This window comes from Clinocottus analis, unplaced genomic scaffold (genome assembly GCF_023055335.1).
Source record: "Clinocottus analis isolate CAN_PGR_092001 unplaced genomic scaffold, fCliAna1.0.p SCAF_19, whole genome shotgun sequence".
In the NCBI taxonomy this organism is placed as follows: domain Eukaryota; kingdom Metazoa; phylum Chordata; class Actinopteri; order Perciformes; family Cottidae; genus Clinocottus; species Clinocottus analis.
In genome coordinates, this window is record NW_027175920.1 from 5,143,337 (window position 1) to 5,162,128 (window position 18,792).

Consider the following 18,792-nt stretch of genomic DNA (forward strand, 5'->3'; position numbering starts at 1 on the left):
GGGATAAAGCTAATCATTGTCTACACTTCTCCCCCTCACACTGTTTTCATCCTGCGGAGCAGAGGCGCGCAACTCGTCGACGTTACATTAACAGGCTAGAAACTCTGTTTGAAGATGCAGGGTCGGGGTTTTGGGCGTCTGAAGTAATGTTTAGATTGTGACAGTTCAAAAAGCAATCCCTCTTACTTACTGGAGATAATGTTCTGCTTCAGTGTCTTCATTCAACATTATTTAGCGTCACCATATCCCCAGTCCCCGCCTGCGCCACAGTTTTGTCATCAAATTAAATCCGCAGCCCTTTTTCAAGGTACACTTATGTAACATGATCACGTAATGTGACAAACACGGGCCGTGCCTGACGGGAGACAATCCTGTCCTCTGCGGGGTGCCGTGTGGAAACAAAGCTTTTAAAGTGGTGGTACAGGGGGGGAAGAAAAACATTGTTTTACCCTAGAGGTGGGCTGATAGCACTGTGAAAAGCCCATTTGAAGAGGTAGGCCTCATCTGTCACTGGGCAATGGAGGAGGCAGCCATGCAGAAGCCCCCTGATTATAAAGAGATAATTTCATCCAATCCTCCGGTGGTGCTCCATCACCTTGCCGCCATCCTCCACTGCCTTTCATATTTGTTCCCAGCCTGCATCTCCTCACCCGTTTCGTTTTATTACAGCTCCCACTCAATACATATATTTTAGCTCCCCCTTGAATAGGGAAGGAAAGCAGGTCTCCCTCCTCCCCTCCCACTCTCCATCCCACCTCCAATCCCCCCTACGTCTCTTTTGTTGTGCAGGAATCCGCAGCTCTCTACTTGTTGTGAAACGCCTGCCGCGCAATTTAGTAAATCAAGCTCAAGTAACGCACGCATCGGCACCCATTTCCCCGCACTCGCTCAAAGTGCGGCAGGATTTTTCCGGGGTAACTAGCGGAATCGCGGCAAATAGGTTCACATTAGGTAATAGCGCAGGGAACACAATGGATGATAACATCTGTAAATTAGGAGGAGGGGAAAAAAAAAAGCTGGAAATAGAGTGAAGCCTCGTAATTGCATCTGTTGTCATATCTCCACAGCATCGCGGGTTTAATCTTTAATTTGGCTCTTGTTAGTCATTAAAGATATAACAAAGGAATAGTGTTTAATTAGAACAAGAAAATTGAATTAATCCCCAACACTGCCATCGCACACTTTTTAAAATGATCTTGGGATGACAATACATGTAAATATATGGACCCAGGCGTTTCCCAGTGCGTGGAGGTCAGGAGAGTCATTACAACGTGTGTTTAACAGAAAAAACAGGGGTGGTGAATAGCAGCCCACCTCTTTCTTTCCCCTCATTTTAACTCACTGTTAGAGCTAAGAGGGATGACATGGAGAGAAAAAGAGAGAGAGAGAGAGCGAAGGGAAGGGCAGGAGGGTGGAGAGACGGAGAGAGCAGGTCGACTCCCTCATCAATAACCACAAGGTCAGACAGGCAGTGCCGGGCTGAGTGGGCCCTGTTAGGAAGCAGCAGCTGAGGATTTGTAGAGCTTGTAAAGGCTTAAAGCAACACCGCTCCGCCTTCTTTGTGCCACTAGACAGGCCTTTGAAGGGCCAGGGAGACACCTGCTGGTGGCTGAGGGGCACGATGGTCCAGGGCCGCCCCTCGCCAAGGAGCAGCTCACTATCAGCTGGCACGGAGAGAGTTGGCTGTGTTATAGCGGCAAACACTAGAGGGATGTGTGAAGAAAGTCAGTGCATGGCCGTATACCTGCTAGGGACGATGCTTTTTCTCGTGTGACACAATGTCTTCATTGACAAACACCGAAGCGTCTAATTCTGTGAGTAGTGGTGGTGTAAATACATTTTAAATTATTCATTGAATGTATTTTATTTATAATAGGTTGACTATTAACCTTTTTAGCGACTTTAAATCAGGATGTTTCATATTGGAACAAAAAAACATATTGTATCAGGCTTGTTGACTCAAAAACCACAGTTATCCTCCAAAATCCTGCCGAGTCACAAAGGTGTCCGACTAAGTCCTCCCTCAAGTCTCAATAAACAAATACTGTATTTCTGCGAAGACAGTCGGAATGGCAAAAAAAAAAACTCTCCTCCGACGGCTCTCTCTTTTTCTTTTTATGAGCCGTCTAATTTATGGAGAGGAAGTCACTCGTGTGCCCTTCTTTCCTCTCAAGTACAGGCATGAGCAGCTCCAATAGGTAGCATAAAAGCTCTTTAGCTGTCTAGTGGAGTAGATTACTGGCCCTACCGTTAAATCCAGCTAGAGACCCCTAAGTGAGCATTATCAGTATGGTGCAGCATGCTGCCTCGTGTCTCTCTCTCTCTCTCTCTCTCTCTCTTTCTCTCTCTCTCTCTCTCTCTCTCTCTCTCTCTCTTTCTCTCTTTCTCTCTTTCTCTCTCTCTCTCTCTTTCTCTCTCTCTTTCTCTCTCTCTCCCTCATCTCACCGGTACTTTGTGCAGTGAAATTTCTCTGTGTGTGTGATGGTAATGGAGAAAGATGGCGTGGGGGGTAGGAGGGCTCTGAGTGATGGGGGAGTGTTTGAGTGAGAGATGATGCGCCGCAGGAAGAGATGGCCCTGCAGTAGCATGAAGGAAAGATTAAGACAGGATGAGATAAAGGAGGGGTTGGGGGGGGGGTCAGAAGAAGATGGAAGTAAAGATGGAGGGATTCACTCTCCGCCACCACCCAAATATGTGCTTGTTAATTCACTCACCCCTCCACTTGAAGCTGCAGGTCACTCTGAGTTACACCCTGATTGTGGTATTTATTTGATGTTGAAAGCAGCATTAAATCAGACCCCCGCGGGCAAAATTGATAACCTTTAATGTAGCTTGTAATACTTTTTTAACTTGTGATAATGTCTTGTAGCATGTCAGATCACAGCCTTGTTGTTTGCCTTCCGTGTTATTCCTCTGGAAGAAAAAAAGAAAAGAAAAAAAAAGAGTGAGAGAAAGAGGTTTTCCATAAGCTGCTGCTCCAAAATCAATAGTGCGCTGTAAGGGGTTTTGTTAGAGGAACTCTTATGTAGCTGGAGAGCAGTGGGAGGGGGAGGGAGAAATGAAATGTAGAGCATGTCTGGGCCCAGGGTACAGATAATTGTTAACCAAAGATTACATAATAGCTAAGTAATGTAAACAGAGAACCACATGCCAAGTTAATGTTCTCACAGGCCGGGATGGAAGGGTTTCATGCAGCTTTCTGAGGCTGAGCTCTACAAAATGTGTGCGTGTCCCCTCCACCTCTGTTCATTTTGGCCCCTGAGGTGCTTTAAACATGGTCAGACATCCTCTCTAAGCCATCCAGTGTGTCCTCTCCGAAGGTGGCTTGCAGCGTTTGGGGGCGACTGCCAGGGCTTGTTAAGGGTGTCACAGGAGCTGAGAGGAATGTCATCCTTTGGGCTCTCTGAGGTGCTTGTCACCTGCCAAATCAATATCTCCCTGCTCAGTTCACAGCGCCACACACACACACACACACACACATGCACACACTGAACTGCAATATCCTGGTGGTGATGGGATTGGCAGCTTCACAGAGAGGAGGCGAGCTTTAACACGTGTGTGTGTTTCTGTTGCAGAACGCTCCAGTTTAATGGCTGGCAGGTAGAGGCCGAAGAGGGACAATCAACATGAACTCGATTCCGTCGATGGACAGACACATACAGCAGACCAATGACCGTCTGCTGTGTATCAAACAGGTGAGTGTTGTGTCAGCTGTCTGCTTTATAGTATGTGAGGGCTTGACACCATCATTAGACACATGTATGCTACCTATTACATGTGCGAAGTGACAAATTACATTTGCATGAAGATTATTAAGTTACATTTTGAAGTATTGGCTCTTTATTTTAGCATTTGTATTTTGGAAAACGTCGTACTCTTATGTATTTTTCGGTGTAAATTCTTGACTGATCCTTTAATCTGATGGCTGTTCTATTCATATTCTATATTAAAACATGAGACAAAAATGTCACATAAAAAGCCATTCAGAAAAATGGCTGATTTATCTTGACAATGAGGATGAGGATGACGCATGTCTTCAGGCTATCAAACTATTATAAAAGTTTCGAAAATTTCAAAATTTCATTGCAGCACTTTCCTTCTGTACGATGCAAACTGTAAAAATACACTGCGGTAATGCTACGTCTACTTAATTTCAGTCAGCCGCGAGACGTATTGTTATGTACACATAGATTACAGCGTTGCTAGTTGGCATCTGGGCTCTGACCTCGTCATTCTCAAGGAGGAAGCTCAGCTCAGCAGGAAGTGACGGTACTAACGTCTCTGAAGGGGAACGTAGAATCAGAGGCTGCAGGTGGATGAGCATTTAGCTAACGTCAGGTTAGCTGTGCCACAATGCTAGTCCACACGAATCTAGTTTTGATTTCATCTTTTAAATTGAGTGAGTGAGTTGGGATACGATTGCAACCCTTCTAGCTGATGACTTTTACCAACTATCTCACCTCGGGGGAGAAAAGGAGCTAAAACAGGTTGTCTTGAGAAACAATTGCATTCCAGTCAGAGACATGAAGTGCAACTTTTCATGGACAGATTATTACTGTCTACATTTGGGGTGATATGATTGGCTCGTATGACAGTAACAAGCGAACCCTCTGGGTTTCCTTTTCTAAGTTTGTGCGTGTGCACACACTGTGCAGTCTAGTCCCTGCAGTCTTCCTGTAAAGTGACTTATCTGCTCGGTCTCACTATCAGGCCTGTGGTGTGACTCAGGTTACTGACTGGGGGTCAAAGAGCGGAGGCTCCCCTCCCTCCCCCATCATCACCCTTCTTCCTCCCCGCACCACCGCTGACTCCCAGCGAGTCCTTTTGTTCCCTTCTCCCCTAACCGTTTACGGCGGGACGAATTTCTGGCAGAATGAAACAGACATACTTGCGTAACCCCGGGCTACAGGGCTCTCTCCCTTTGATCTCTTTCCTTAACTGACGGCCCGTTTTGTTTCTTGCGCTCTGCGCCGAGGTCCAACCTCCTGAAAAATGCACCTCCTGCATTCTCCTTCGGGACAATGTATGGGGCTTGCACTTAAAACACAAGTGCGGACGTGGCAAATTGTTTTACCCTCGGCAGGGAGTTCCCAGCTATTACTGAGAAATAGACAAGGTGAGGCGGATAGCAAGACGGGGCGAGTGTTTAGGGAGAAAACAGAGGGAAGCCCCTATGTGCAGAGCCAAGCTTTGATGTCCTTAAGTAATATGGTAGAGAGCGGTAAACACTCCCTGTCTCCAGTCTGGTTACCTTCTTCACAGCAGGATATTAAATATTCAATATCCCCTCCTTCTTTAGTTGTATGGGAGGTGAAATTGGATTCTATGAATGCATTGTATTGCTAATAGCTAATGAATTATTCTGTCAAGGAAGGTGAGATAACAAGAAAGGGGATTTGTATCTGTCTCAACACAAAAAGTGCAAACAATTCAAATGTTGCAGGGTTAAATGTATTAACCCCCGCAAGGCAGAAATTTAAACAAACATGTCCCAATATTCGCAGCCGGGGAAGCAGCACATGGGTAAACATGCCAATTAGAGAGATCCATGGCATACAAGGAGGCCTCCGGTCCATCTAATAAATGGTTAAGCGCAGGGTCATTTCAAACCAACCAGTAAGAGCCAGCACCCTGCTAATAGAGGCAGCTTTGTGCCGCAGACAATCAGGGTTTGGAAGACCCGCATAATAAATACCATTTATGTCCTGCCAATTAGACTAGCAGTGAGCCCATTCAGCCGGCCGTCTATTCTCCTCCCCGCACACAAAGATGATCATCAGGGGAGATCAGAACAATTAACTCACTATCTTCTCCCCCTGCTCCCTATTGTCCAATATCCAAGCCATTAAAATAATTTAGGAAATATTGTAAACCAATCCAGCTGTTTGCTTTAATTGAAAGTGTGCACATGCTGAAATTTGGCATCTAGAAGGCAATACGGACGTGGAGCAGGAATATAAATGAAGCCTCCTCCATTGTGTTGTTGTTCTCTGGGAGATGTGACATGTCTGTCTGAATACTCGCAGCCAGCGCGGCGGACAGGGGAACAAATTGATTTTGTTGCTCAAATGATAAATTACTGCTGAGCGTGATGATAAAGTAGAGGAAATTGGAATCTGTCAGCCTGATTGAATCATGGGTTGAAAGTTAAATCAGAAATCATTACGCTGGCAATTTTTTAATTACCGTCCTGTTGTGAAATTTGTAATAATGTGATTTCTAAACAATAACTCAACCAAAGTGTTAATACACTACGAAAACATGGTTATTGTTCACCCCGATACACTAATTGTGATACTTGAGAAATGGCTGTGTCGTTTACTCCTGCATTGTTTGACAATAGTGTGAAGAAAGCAGGTTAGTACCTTCTACATAATACTATGTAGAAGGTACTTGGGGCTTGATGACAAGGTGGGACTTAATGGCCATTTTCACTATTTTTGGACATTATAAAAAAGAATCAGCAGATTAATTGACACTGAAATATGAGTATAGCATCACTTATACTTTGTAAGTTATTACACGGAAAAGAGTGTTTGTCTCCTGGTGGTGCTAAATACCTCAAGGGACCATATCTCCAAGTTTTAACAGCGAAATAAATATGTTGGCTTGTTTAACCTCCAAACAGTTGAGGATGTTTAAAAAAAGATACATAAAAACAGTTATCTGACTTCACCACCAAACACACAGTTTCTCAGTGGCAGTTTGTTTTCCTCTCGCGTCCCAGAATTGCACCGTTGTGAACACTTTGGGGAAGATGGGCTCCGTGATACCACTGGTATCTATTTCAGAGGCAGTATTTTTCCTTTCGCTGTGGGGAAGCCAGTTTTCTGTCAGACTCTCCACTCAGTGATCCGTACAGGGGTTCGGCGGAAACGATGAACTCTCCTCTCGCTGCAGGAGCACTTCCTCAAACTGAAAGCGTCAATATTTCATGATGAACTGCAAGACAACCGTTTGCTGCTGCTGCACTGGCGATGCAGCTGTTTTTGTCTGCCACTGCGTTCTTTCCAGGGTTAATTGTCTCCATTAATATGTCTTCCGTGCTCTCGGGCGTCGCTGAATAACAACAGCAGCGTAACTGAAAGCTGTGATTTTTAAAGGGAAGGGAGTCTTTGTCAGTTCGCGTGCGCTGTCACATTCAGTCGAGCTGCAGATGTGCAGATCAAGTCGTTACCAGACGTGACTACAGAGGATGATTGTATCTGAAGAAGGCTGTATTCTCAGGACACTGCGAATCCTGTCTGTCTTTGTTTCCCTCGAACTGAGCCGAGCTTTTACGGGAGTGTAAATGCTGGAAGATCATTCTCACCCAGGGGACAGGGAACGGGGGGAGAGGGGGTCTCTTGGCCACTAGTTTAGGTTTGATTGGTGGGTTTTGGCCGGAGTAAGGGGAACATCTGTGGCATGGCAGTGCCAAGCTCTCCATGTGACAGCCACACTGGTGGGACCAATTGTTCTGAGTGCAAAGAACAGTAATCACTTCAAGCCCAAGTGTTGGTGGTGTTTTTTTTTGTTTTTTTTACCGTCCCCTCTACATATCTTCCCTCCTCCCCCTTTCCATCCTTGGTGCTCTGATTGTGTGTGTTGTCTAGCTTCCAGACTCATCTAAATTTAGCATCTGTGGATGTGTGTGTATCTCCAGAAGACTTTATCCACTAGTAGACTTTACATGCTCAGCAACCCCACCACGTCTCATCCTAGTCTCCCAAAACAAAGACATGTATGAGGAGTGGGGAACAGTCTCGGACGGAACATGAAATAAACAAGACTGGTTTTATCCGGCCCTTGTCAAACTGCGGCTTTGTAAATTGATATGAAAGCTGCCTTATCAAATCCTGACCTCTGCTGCCCCCTAAAGAGCAAACAAGAAAAAAGCACTGCGAGTTAGCGGCTGCATCGCTGTCACGTCCTCTTCTCCTTTCGTCCCTGACAGTGAAATCACAGCAAACAGACATTGTTAAGTAGGCAGCCACACACTTTAAGCTAAACCTCTCTATTTACCTTTGATTCCGTGGAGTGGGAGTCCATTTGTTCCTGCTTTGTACAAGTGCACTGCAAGGGCTTGTGCATATTATCTATTCAAAGGCAAAAGATCACTGAAGAGTGGATGTGGTGTGCCTGCTCTTCTATGTTTAAAGTGATTCATATTGAGGTTTGAAAGCTTTTAGAGGAGAAATGTGCAACAGTGAGTCTGACATGGCAACCCAGTGATGTCTATTTTTCCCGTTTCTTTTGCTGCTCCACAGCAAGACAGATGACAGGGTTAGTGAGTAGGCTGATGGCTCCAGTCCGGGAATGAATGCCATAAAGGGGTACCTGTAGGTCAAGGAGCCTGTTGTCAGATAAAGTCACAGCACAGCTCAGGGCCGGCTGGTCAAATAAGGGCTTCCTCAGCTTTTCATGCCGTCATACAGGGCGATTTATTGCACTCAGTGACAAAGCGGTGCTACAGGAACCTGGGGAAAGTGAAGTGAAGTGGAAGCAAGAATCTAATGGGGACGTACCCCTTCAGTCCTGCACATTAATACTTTAAACCTGCAACACGGGCAATCCCAGGTGTAATAAGATCAATTTTGTGAAATGTGGTCGTAAAAATGCTGTTTTCCTTTAAGCACCTCTGAGTGCTTTTAATTATTCATCATGGTACTGGTGTGGCCCTTGTTTTGGTGACAAGTGAGTTTGTCTCTCACAATTCATCTTTTATTCGAAGATTAGGGACCCAACAAACTTAAATCCAACTGCACCCTCCACATGTGTTCCTGATGATTAAGGAAATTAAAAGATCAAGATGAGCAAAATATAATAGTTTTTCCATTCTGCTTTCTAGTGACCTTTGAGTGTTCTTTGGCTCTAACATATTCCCAATCTTTCCCTTTTTCCCCCCCAGCACTTACAAAATCCATCAAATTTCCAAACAGCAGCGACCGAGTTGCTGGACTGGTGTGGCGACCCCAGAGCCTTTCAGCGTCCCTTCGAGCAAAGCCTGATGGGATGCCTAACGGTAAGTGGCCAGTCATGGTGACCCCTTTTTTCAGTCTCGCACTCGCAGGTTCAAGGACAATGAAAAAGCTACGACAACAAATGCTGCATTGGCTCTTTCCATAACTCCCTCAGGGGTTATAGGGGAGCTAATGTTTAGCTGCCTGATCTTCACTGAGGTCACTGGAAAATAAAAAGTATTTCACCCTGTAAAAACTACTGAGATTCAGTCACCTCTCAGTGACTTCAGTTACAGTTTGTGCTGTGGAGCTTGAAATCGGCACACTGGAACACGAAAGGGAGAGCAATAACGTCCTCAAACCACAAAGCAATCAGCGCTTTTAGGGAAATACAGTTACAAAGTCCTTAATTCACTTTCTGAAATGCCATGGGGCTTTTCATTAATTGAATAATTTACATCCCATGGCATGTGGGAAAAAGAACTTGACTGTTTGAGATGTATACTGTAAACAAAGAATGATTTGGGGCAAAATGCTTTAAGGTAATTTAATCTTGTCTGACTGTATCTAAGAGGTAAATTGTCATCTCAAAAGCCCTCTTCTCTTTCTCATATTCAGTTTGTATTAAATGTAATACAAACTGAATATGAGAAAAGACTCAGTGTATCACTTACTATTCGTTGGCTTTAACGGTGGCTCTGAGAAAATTGCAGCTGGTGTTTACAGCTGTTACAATTCCAATGAAGGTGCTGTTTTAATGCTAATGGAAAACATTCACAGAGACATCTAAAATGATTTCAAATATATACCTCCATGGTGCAACGCTCTCACTGCTTGTTGCTTGCCATAACCGATGTTAGCACACGCTGCTACTACGGCTAATGCGACTACTGCTAGCTGTTTTGTGCAACTTCGTTAGCTTGAATTGGCCGATAATTTCAAACAGCTAGCTTTAGCTGTGAAATGCAAACTGTTAAATTAACCTTAATCTGCCAAACATATAATTGTTTGGAACATGCCAAACTAATGGATAAATAGATTCTGGTTTTAAAAAGGATTCTTTTGAAGATAATATTTTTTTGAGGCATATTTTTGTTTTTGTCATGGCTCTTGGAATCATTGGAATCTATTTGAACTGTTTTGGGTCCAAGCTCAGCTGCCGCCTGCAACAAAGGAGCAGACTACAAACAGGTCAAACCTACAGGGGACAAGTGTTTGATTTTTTTTCCCCCTCCATAGTATTTCTTCAATAAAAAAAAACTTGTTTTGAATAATTCTGTTTCAATGCAGACAGGGCAGGTACTAAATGAAGAGATGACTGTCCTCTGGAAATGTTGGGCCAAGAGAGCCAACAGACACATAGAACAATGGATGGACTGCGGATGTGTCACTCACCTGTCACCTTGGGCCATGCTGTGCTTTAACATGCTCATTTCCATACCGCCTCCAGCAGTAGATAAGAGATACATATAGCTCCTGTTGGGTGCAATTTGTAACCCCGTCGAGCGAGCGTGGTTACAGCAAGAGAAGAAACCCGAGAGATTTGTACTTGAGCACCACAGTGAAACCGCTCTGACACATCCCTTCATTCAAGTGATTGTTTGTGTTACTGCTTTAATGTGCAGCAGCAGCAGCAGCAGGTGCTTTTTTCCTCCATTTCGCCAATTCAATTTGTTTCCTTCCATGGAAATCTTTTCCTTTTAGTTCATGGGTTGTATAGACTAGACTTTAGCTTGAACCACACCGAGAGGAAGCACAGAGAATCTGATGTGATTGTGTAATCTCAGACTGTCATGGTGAACACTATGCCATTTTGCACACTATGCCCTGTTGCACACTATGCCCTGTTGCCTGCATACCTCAGCGTTGACAGACAGGTGGCTACACCTAAAAAATGATATATAATCTTCTACATACAGATGAATATGTGGTCATCAAGAGAAATTTACTATTTTACCAATCAAGAGTCGGTAAGCGAAAATGTCTTTCTTGTAATTAGTCCTAAGAATCAGGCCAAAATGAACCATAACTGACCTTAAAAACTAAAACATTTGAAGAAAAAGGGTGCTGGACCGAGACAAGACACTTTGTCATCTTAATATAGAAGTTAATAAGATGTTCTCTGTGTCTTACACCTATAGTTTCACCAGTAGGCTCTTTGCAATGTTTTACAGTTCAATACAAATGTATTCTAAAGCATGAATAATTAATAATTTGGCTTGCAGATAGTTTCACAAAGTGAGTACACAGCGTGAAGTTTGAGTGACTTTTGGATCGTAGACGATCCATCACCACAACTCCACAGACTGTGTGCAATTTAAGTCCTGAAATTAGAACTTGTGATAACTTCTTACACTAAAATTACCATTCAGCAAAATGTCCCTCACAAGTTTAGATGGTAATTAGACAGCCCATACTCGTATATCTTCTTCTTAATGGGGGATACCTATAAATAAAGGCCACATATGCATACTCTGTTTTGGTGTCACGTCAAGACTATACTTACAGGAGATAATGATATGGTGCAGGGAGCAGTATTCAGCTGTGCTACCTCAGGGCTTGTCTTGAACTTTTGGAATCGCGGCTATGAAAACCAGGCAGGCGGAGGAGAAGAATCCGTCTCTAGCGAGGCCCGTTGGTCCACACAGGCCTTGGTATGTCCTTCAGGTCTTAATGTCTTGAGTGGGTCTCTTTGAGCTGATAATGGCGATGGTAAATCAAAGCAACATGTGCCACGTAAGGGTGATTTACGTCACCTCCTGTGGCATGTGGATGTTTCTCTTAATGTTTCCTCTCAGTGGGCATCGCGGCACCAGAGGCCACACTTTGTCCACCGACTCATATGGAACTGATAAAGCAGTCGTGACTTTATCCTTCAAGTTGAACTGCTGAATCTTTGATGCTGCAAAACTGCATTTGTATCAGAATCTGGGGAATTGTGAAGATAAAATGATGAAGTCTTTTTGGAGTACCAAGATGGATTGGTATTTACTGTGTTTTCTATTAAGTAATCTATAGATGCAATGATGTATCTTTAAAATCTGAATGTAATACCCATTTCAGAGTGGTATTATCAATTTGGTCAAGGAGATGTTGTTTCCATCAATGTTTGATTATCATTTGTATGACTGCATGTTTGTTTGCAAGATGTCTCATAAACCACATTGCATTAGGTTTAAGCTGTCAACTTCTGCATTTGAATGATCGGTCATATAAATCCTTCAAATCTGTCACTATGTGTATGCAAATTAATATTTGTTAACATGTTCATGCTTGGAAGAAGGAATCACTTTCTGAGCACTTACTGCATGTTTCTGCTGTTGAGCTGAAAGCAGAATTGGCATTTTTGTGATTTTTATTTCTCGGAATACAAGTAAAATACATGATCAAATGAGTTCATAAACCTTTCAAAAACCTGCATGCTTTTTTTTGTTGGTTTACAATAAAAGGACATCTTCAGCTATTCAGCTATCTTGCCTGTATTGTTTACCGGCAAGATAGTGTGACGCCTTCCAGCATCACAATATTTATGTTGTTTCCAGGAAACAAAATAAGGCGATTCTTCATCTTTCAAAGTCTGTGTCATTTATCATTTCTTCCACAATATGAATGAACCTCACACCATACTAGAAAATATCCCAATATCCTGACTGAGTGCCTCCTGCTGTCGTTGTGTTCAGGTGGTCAGCCGAGTAGCCGCACAGCAGGGCTACGACTTGGACCTGGGCTACCGGCTCCTGGCCGTGTGCGCTGCCAACCGGGACAAGTTCACTCCAAAATCAGCAGGTAAGACTAGAGTTTTCTCAACCGCCGTCTCGGGCCATCTGGCCATGCTGGCCTGTGTGAGCTCAAAGTTCCTGCCTGAATTCTTGGCAGCATGGCATGATACCCACCCATCACTACTAGACTGTTTAATATCCTGATACTCCAGAAAAGCACTGTGTTGGACAGCATTTCAAGTAGACTAAAAGGTCTCTGTTATCTTTCATTTGTTTTTTTAATGTATTAAGTTGCTTATCAAAAATCTGGATATAATAATAGTCAAAAGGATGATTATGTTAAGACTCTCTGCATGATACGTACGGTAGTCCAGACGTCTTTTTCTTTGGTTTTCAACTAAAATACTGATGCAAAATACCTTTTCCTTTGCCCTCTAGTATCTGCACAAACTTTCACTTTTTCATGTCGCATCTCACTTCCAAACTTGCTCACAGCATGGAGAACTACGGCCAAATGTGATTTCATCTCTGGAGTTTTAAGACAAAGTGCGTACAGCAGAATACTCAATTTGTCACACGCAAGAAAAAACTACTTTATCAGCGACGATGAGTTCCTGTTTTTCACACAGCACCGTCATCCTAGTACAGTGATGGATTATTGGGACAGATGTATACTGCTAAATGTTGTTATCAAGCTGGCGAAAAAAGCTTGCTGAAGCACGACGGGAATGAAGATGTATCGACTGTCAGCAGCTCGGAAGATAACAGGAATATTTTGTGCTCCTTTACAGTTTTTTTGATTTGTGGTTTCCACCTGTCTTGGGTTATGAGTAAAGCGGGGTTGCGCAGTTGCTTCTGTTTGCTCGGCCCCTTTGCTGAGCAATGTTAAGTCAACGAGGACATGAATGTCAAGAGCCACATGTTGTTTGGATTTTCACTTGTATTTACTTTTTCTGATTTACGGCGTCCATGGTTTTGTACGTGGTAACATGAGGCTTCAAATCATGCACTGTCACTCTTTTGCAGGCCACGAGAGGAGAATCCTTCTCTTCCTGCGATTAACTCATACTGCCAAATGTTCTAATGCTACTTAATGCTAAATCAAATCACAGGCCCTAATTTATGGGCTTAGATAAGATTTCCAATTGATTCTCTGTCTGGATAATTTTCTGCTATAGTAGTCATTTGGAAACCGGCAAGTACTCCAGTCGAGGCAGCGTCCCAAAGTGCATTTCATGGACAATTATGAACCTGTGTGCATGGATATTTTGAGAGGCCTGGGGAGGGACGGAGAGAGAGGAAGAGAGAGAGAGAGAAGGAGAGAGGGAGAGAGAGAGAGAGAGAGAGAGAGAGAGAGAGAGTGAGTCAATGATAACCACTGAGGAGACATTCTCCTGCATCGCTCCCAGAAGCTCTTTAGAGTGGAGGCCCCAGTCGAGGAGGTTGTAAAGCCGGAGAGAAAGACCTCTCTGGCAACCCAGGGAGACGGCTCTTAAACAACACTCCCCACAGGGCCCCAGGGGCGGGACCCAATCCCCAACATCCTGCAGGGCCATTGACAAATGTGTAGGTGGGGGGGAGTTAGTCACATGATGGGGCCAGGATGGCGGCAGCAGGTCAGCCATGCAACGCGGTGAAACAGAAGAGTTAGTGTAGGCCGTTCACATCTTAGAAGCTACTTGAGACCGGACATAAGATGAGGTGAATCTAATGTGTAATTGAATACACTGTGCATCATGTTCGTTTAGCGACGGTTCATTTTGAAATTTGATTGTTTTCCTGGATGTGATCCAAGTTTTCTCAGTCATAAATGAGACAGTCTACCATTTGTTGCATGACGAGCTTTTGTATTGTTCTGTATTCAGACGGCTTGAAACTGTTCCATCTTATGTTTATCGCACAACAAAAGGGCTTGTGTAGCGCAAAGCCCGGGGGTTTCCTAAAAAAGGAAAAAGCAGAAAAAGGTATCCAGGGTGCATTTGAAGCCAAATCCTACTCTCTTAACCACTCTCCTTCTTAGTCACATTGTGCATCTTGTAATCTGCTTTGAAAATCTGTGTTATAAGTGGGCGGGAGGGAGCAAGATCTCTGGGAGTTACGAGCGGGGCCGTCTGCCACAGAGGACATCAGGTCAATGGCTGAGCGCTAATAAGTAAATCAGATTTGGTGTCCAATTTTAACCAGGCCTAACTTGTCTTGGCGCTGACCCGCGCCATGGTCTTTCTATTACATTTCTGTTATGTCATCGAAATTCCTCTCCCAAACATGGGGGAAGATTGAGGTGGGAAATTGCACTGGAGGGAAGGAGAGAGCAGTGTTCAGCAGTAGGAAATCAATGTTCACAGCAACTTAAAGCTGAAGCCGGTCGTAACTCTCAAATATATTCATCATGTAATGTCTAAAACAGCTTAAGACATTAGTTTTTCTTATTTATTCCTCAGCAAAAAAGCTTAGAAAGGCAAAAAGAAAGCCCTTTATCCTAATGACACCAGCAATATGTATCTCCTCGCCTGAAGGAAACTTCATTATCCCCTCCTATTGATTCCATCAGTTCGCATATGTACCTGATTTATAGCAAAGTGAGCAGTTTAGAGGTTTAGTTGTTGACTCGACACACTCAGTGACTCGCACTCTTCAGAGATGTACTCCGAGGGACCGGCCAGTTGCCTTTCTGCAAGCGACCCACAATGCTCGGGCAGCGCTGGGGGAGGGGCCTCTGTCTGCTAGAAGTGACCTCTCTGTGACTGAAATTAGCCTGCTCTATTAATCTGTGATTACTTGGACTATCTTACCGCAGGGCAAAGCCATGCACGTGGAGCCGACATCAAAGCAGGGGGATCACTTGCTCGGTGTGGATAAACTCATCAGGGCCTCCCCTCTCTCTCTCTCTCTCTCTCTCTCTCTCTCTCTCTTTCGCTCCTTCTCCATCACAGGTTACATTGCAAGCCCTCTTAGGCCTCTTTCAACAGTGTCATACGCTTCCTGCGGGATGGTTCAGTGTGGTGCGGGAGCGTCTACAAAACGCTTAATCACGACCCCCCCCCACACCCCTCACCCCGCCACCTCCTTCCCAAGAGGGTCAGAGTAGCACATTCCCAATCGTTTGCGCCTCAGCAAGCTCTTGGAATTCCTCAGCTCTAAAGAGTGAAAGGAGGCAGCGACTTATAAGAGACGGGGACCAGTCAAAGTTTTTCAGTTCATTCTCTCATGTAACAAACGCCTGGTAAACCAGCTATTCAACAGATAATTAGTTGGGCTTTAGCTCCGGTTTGTATCTATACGTGTTTCACACATGCAGGTTTGTATTCAAGTCGGATCCGAAGACAATGTGGGTTGTAGTTTAAGCACGTCAGCATGATTTAAAAAAAAATAACAGTTTTTATGCTTTGTTTCGTCTTGGTTAGTTGGTTTCATGGTGGACATTTTATGGTGGGACCTCTGGTAGTGTGGGAGGATCTTAGATCAACATTCGACAGTGCGACCAATTGATTAATTCTAGAAATCCATTTAAAAAAGCCAAATAAAGTCAACTTTTGATATGCCTTTAAATCTGTACAGCATAAAGATATGCCACAAGTGCAGCTAAGACTAAAATGACCAAGAATTCAAGGAGTTTTTGGCCAATTATGAACATTTTTGGAGTTTATACAAAATGGAGAGAGAAATATTAACTTCATGCTCTTAATCTTTTGTTCAAAACATTGATTTTTTTTTTATATTTATGGAGATTTCAAAGACATGAAACTGAGCTGAAATCCATTGATTTCAAAGAAAGAAGTTGTCATTGCCATGTGTACACACAATACAGAGGTCAGATACACACCAACAGAGGCCTGAAGGGCTGTAATTACTCTTCCCAGAACTTCCCACACTAAAATGTTGTTCCTATTTTATTTTTTTTTACCTTCTGTCCATCCCTCCACCCGATGTCAGAGTTTAGCTGTGGCTTTTCCAAAACAGAGAACAACACATTGTTGGTGGCCTCGAGCTTGTTTTACTGTCAGTAGCAGTTGAGCTGTGTCTAAAAAGTATACAACCTGTTGTTAATCAGATTTAAATACACATTTAAGAGAGTATTTTCCATGTATGTAAGTTTTATTTCAGATGGTAGTGAGGCAGCCAGGGTTATTTTAGACCAAGAAGTGAGATCCCATCTAAGAAGGAGTGTTCACTCATCCCACTTACTGTATAAACACCTCATACGTTATAATCACTGCACTATTCTTTACAAGTCCACCTCTAAAACAAATGAGCTGAGTTGTTATTCATGATTCATTAATGGTTGCTGTTGATCAGCAAACTCAGATTCATTATCTTTTCTTTCTTAAATTTAGATTTCCTGGTAACTAAATGTAGATCATATTCTGTACGCTGCACGTTCATTAAAACCCAATATGCCATGAATTTACTGCTAGGTGTATTTCCCCAGAATGCAGTCAAATAAATGTGTTATCTTTGGAAACTTTTGGGGATTTGTCTGCAGCAGATACAGCAAAGATGGACCCTCGTCAGAGTTTACTAGTTTCAAGGCTTATTATATATGATAAGTGTGTCAGAAAAGCTTTAAATCTATAAATCTACAGCCTCCACTTTGGACTTTTACTGTGGAGAATCACTGTATGTGAAGTCTTCCAGCCAGCTATGATGGATGTGTTGACTTGCAGTTGGGATACAGGGCTGTAAGTCACGTGCTGTGCACGCAGCTGATAGTAAATACAGACAGGCGATAAGAGCGGTGGAGCTTCTCTGTCCTTCTCTGTAGTTATTATGTCTGTGGCAGCAGGAGGTGATTGGTAGCATCTTCAGCCACTCCATATGGCTCTGTGATTCGCAGCGCAACAACATTGGATGATTGCATGTTAGAATTAATTAACATTGTACCTCGTGTCTGTAATTAAATGCATATTATTGTATTTTAGCAACCGGTCATTTGACACCTGAATCGACTCGCTGCCGGTGAGTGTGAGTATTTTCATTTGCAGATGACAATAGACGCTCCAGACGGCCTCAGGTGGTGTGTCGACCCACAGTTTACATGTTTTTAAATTTGTGTAATTATATATCCAAAAGCTTACCGTGGCTCATGTGTGGTAAAAGACCAATGTGGTCTAATTGGCCCCTCCCTCCCTGATTCAAACACTCAATGCATCAGGAAGCAACAATACCCAGCCTCCTCCTCCTCCATGCCCCTTAATTACAATGACCAGTTTGATGGATTAAGTCGACTTCGTGCGAACACAAGGTTTTGGGGGCTGAAATCACTGCTTAATGTACCCACCTGAACCATTTCTATCGCCACTTTTCGGCGCTCCTTGCGCTGCATCTCCCTCGTAACAAATGTTGCTTTAAACGAATTGATTGAGGCTTCTTTTTTACTCGTTGCTCTGGACACGGGCCAAGATGCAGGCTGTCTAGCACATTAGGCACCACCCCCCTTTGCAGGTTTGAAATGTGAGCTGCCTGCATTTTTTTTTCCCCTCTCCATTCCTCCCTCCTCCCCTCCCCTCCCATCCTCTCCCTCCCCTCTCCTGCCCTCCCTCTCTCCCTTCTGGCGAAGTGGCTGTGGCTGCTTCTGTGTGATGTGTGTATTGGGAGAGCAAGCAATGGATCACTAGACAGAAAAAGAAGATACATCAATAACTGCTGCATACATCCGAGGTGAGGAGATAAGCATTTGGTTCTCTCTCTCCCCGTCTCTCCCCTGCCCCCCCCATCCACCCCCAACCCCCTCACCTCCTCTCCCCTGTACCCCCCCCCCCCCCCCCCCACCCACCCCCACCGCCATCCCTCCCCCTCTCCCCCCCCCAGCCTCTCTGTCTTTAACCCTTTACTGCTGCAGAAGCCGGCTCCTAATATGGCTAAATTATTTGTGACGATACCTTTCTTCTTCTCTGACCACAAACGTGTGTCCTCCTATTCTCTTGTGCCTGTTAGTGCTGTATGAAGTTTCCTTTTTTTTGTGAGTGTGTGTGTGTGTGTTTTTTTTTATACAGCTTATCCCTGTTTTCCTCTCATTGTCTCTGGGGTATTTGTTGCTTGAGTGCAAAGAAGCCGGTGGCAAGTACAGCATGAGCCCATTAGCAATGACTCCATCTGTGATTGGTTTTGCCTGCGAAACGGAGAGAGCAGCC

General features: G+C 43.9%; 1 protein-coding gene across 9 annotated transcripts in view; it reads left to right on the forward strand.

Moving 5' to 3' along the window:
* Nucleotides 1-18,792, forward strand: part of LOC137789242 (zinc finger MIZ domain-containing protein 1-like) — a 104,244-nt gene that overhangs the window by 63,755 nt on the left and 21,697 nt on the right. For 8 of the 9 annotated variants that reach the window (XM_068582592.1, XM_068582594.1, XM_068582593.1 and 5 more), the window contains exons 3-5: nucleotides 3,576-3,695; nucleotides 8,891-9,004; nucleotides 12,623-12,728. In XM_068582592.1, the coding sequence (XP_068438693.1) occupies nucleotides 3,627-3,695; nucleotides 8,891-9,004; nucleotides 12,623-12,728 (289 nt within the window). In that variant the 5' untranslated portion in view covers nucleotides 3,576-3,626. Of the gene's footprint in view, nucleotides 1-3,575; nucleotides 3,696-8,890; nucleotides 9,005-12,622; nucleotides 12,729-18,222; nucleotides 18,320-18,792 lie in introns of those variants that run through there. The other variant, XM_068582601.1, reaches the window with a different exon arrangement.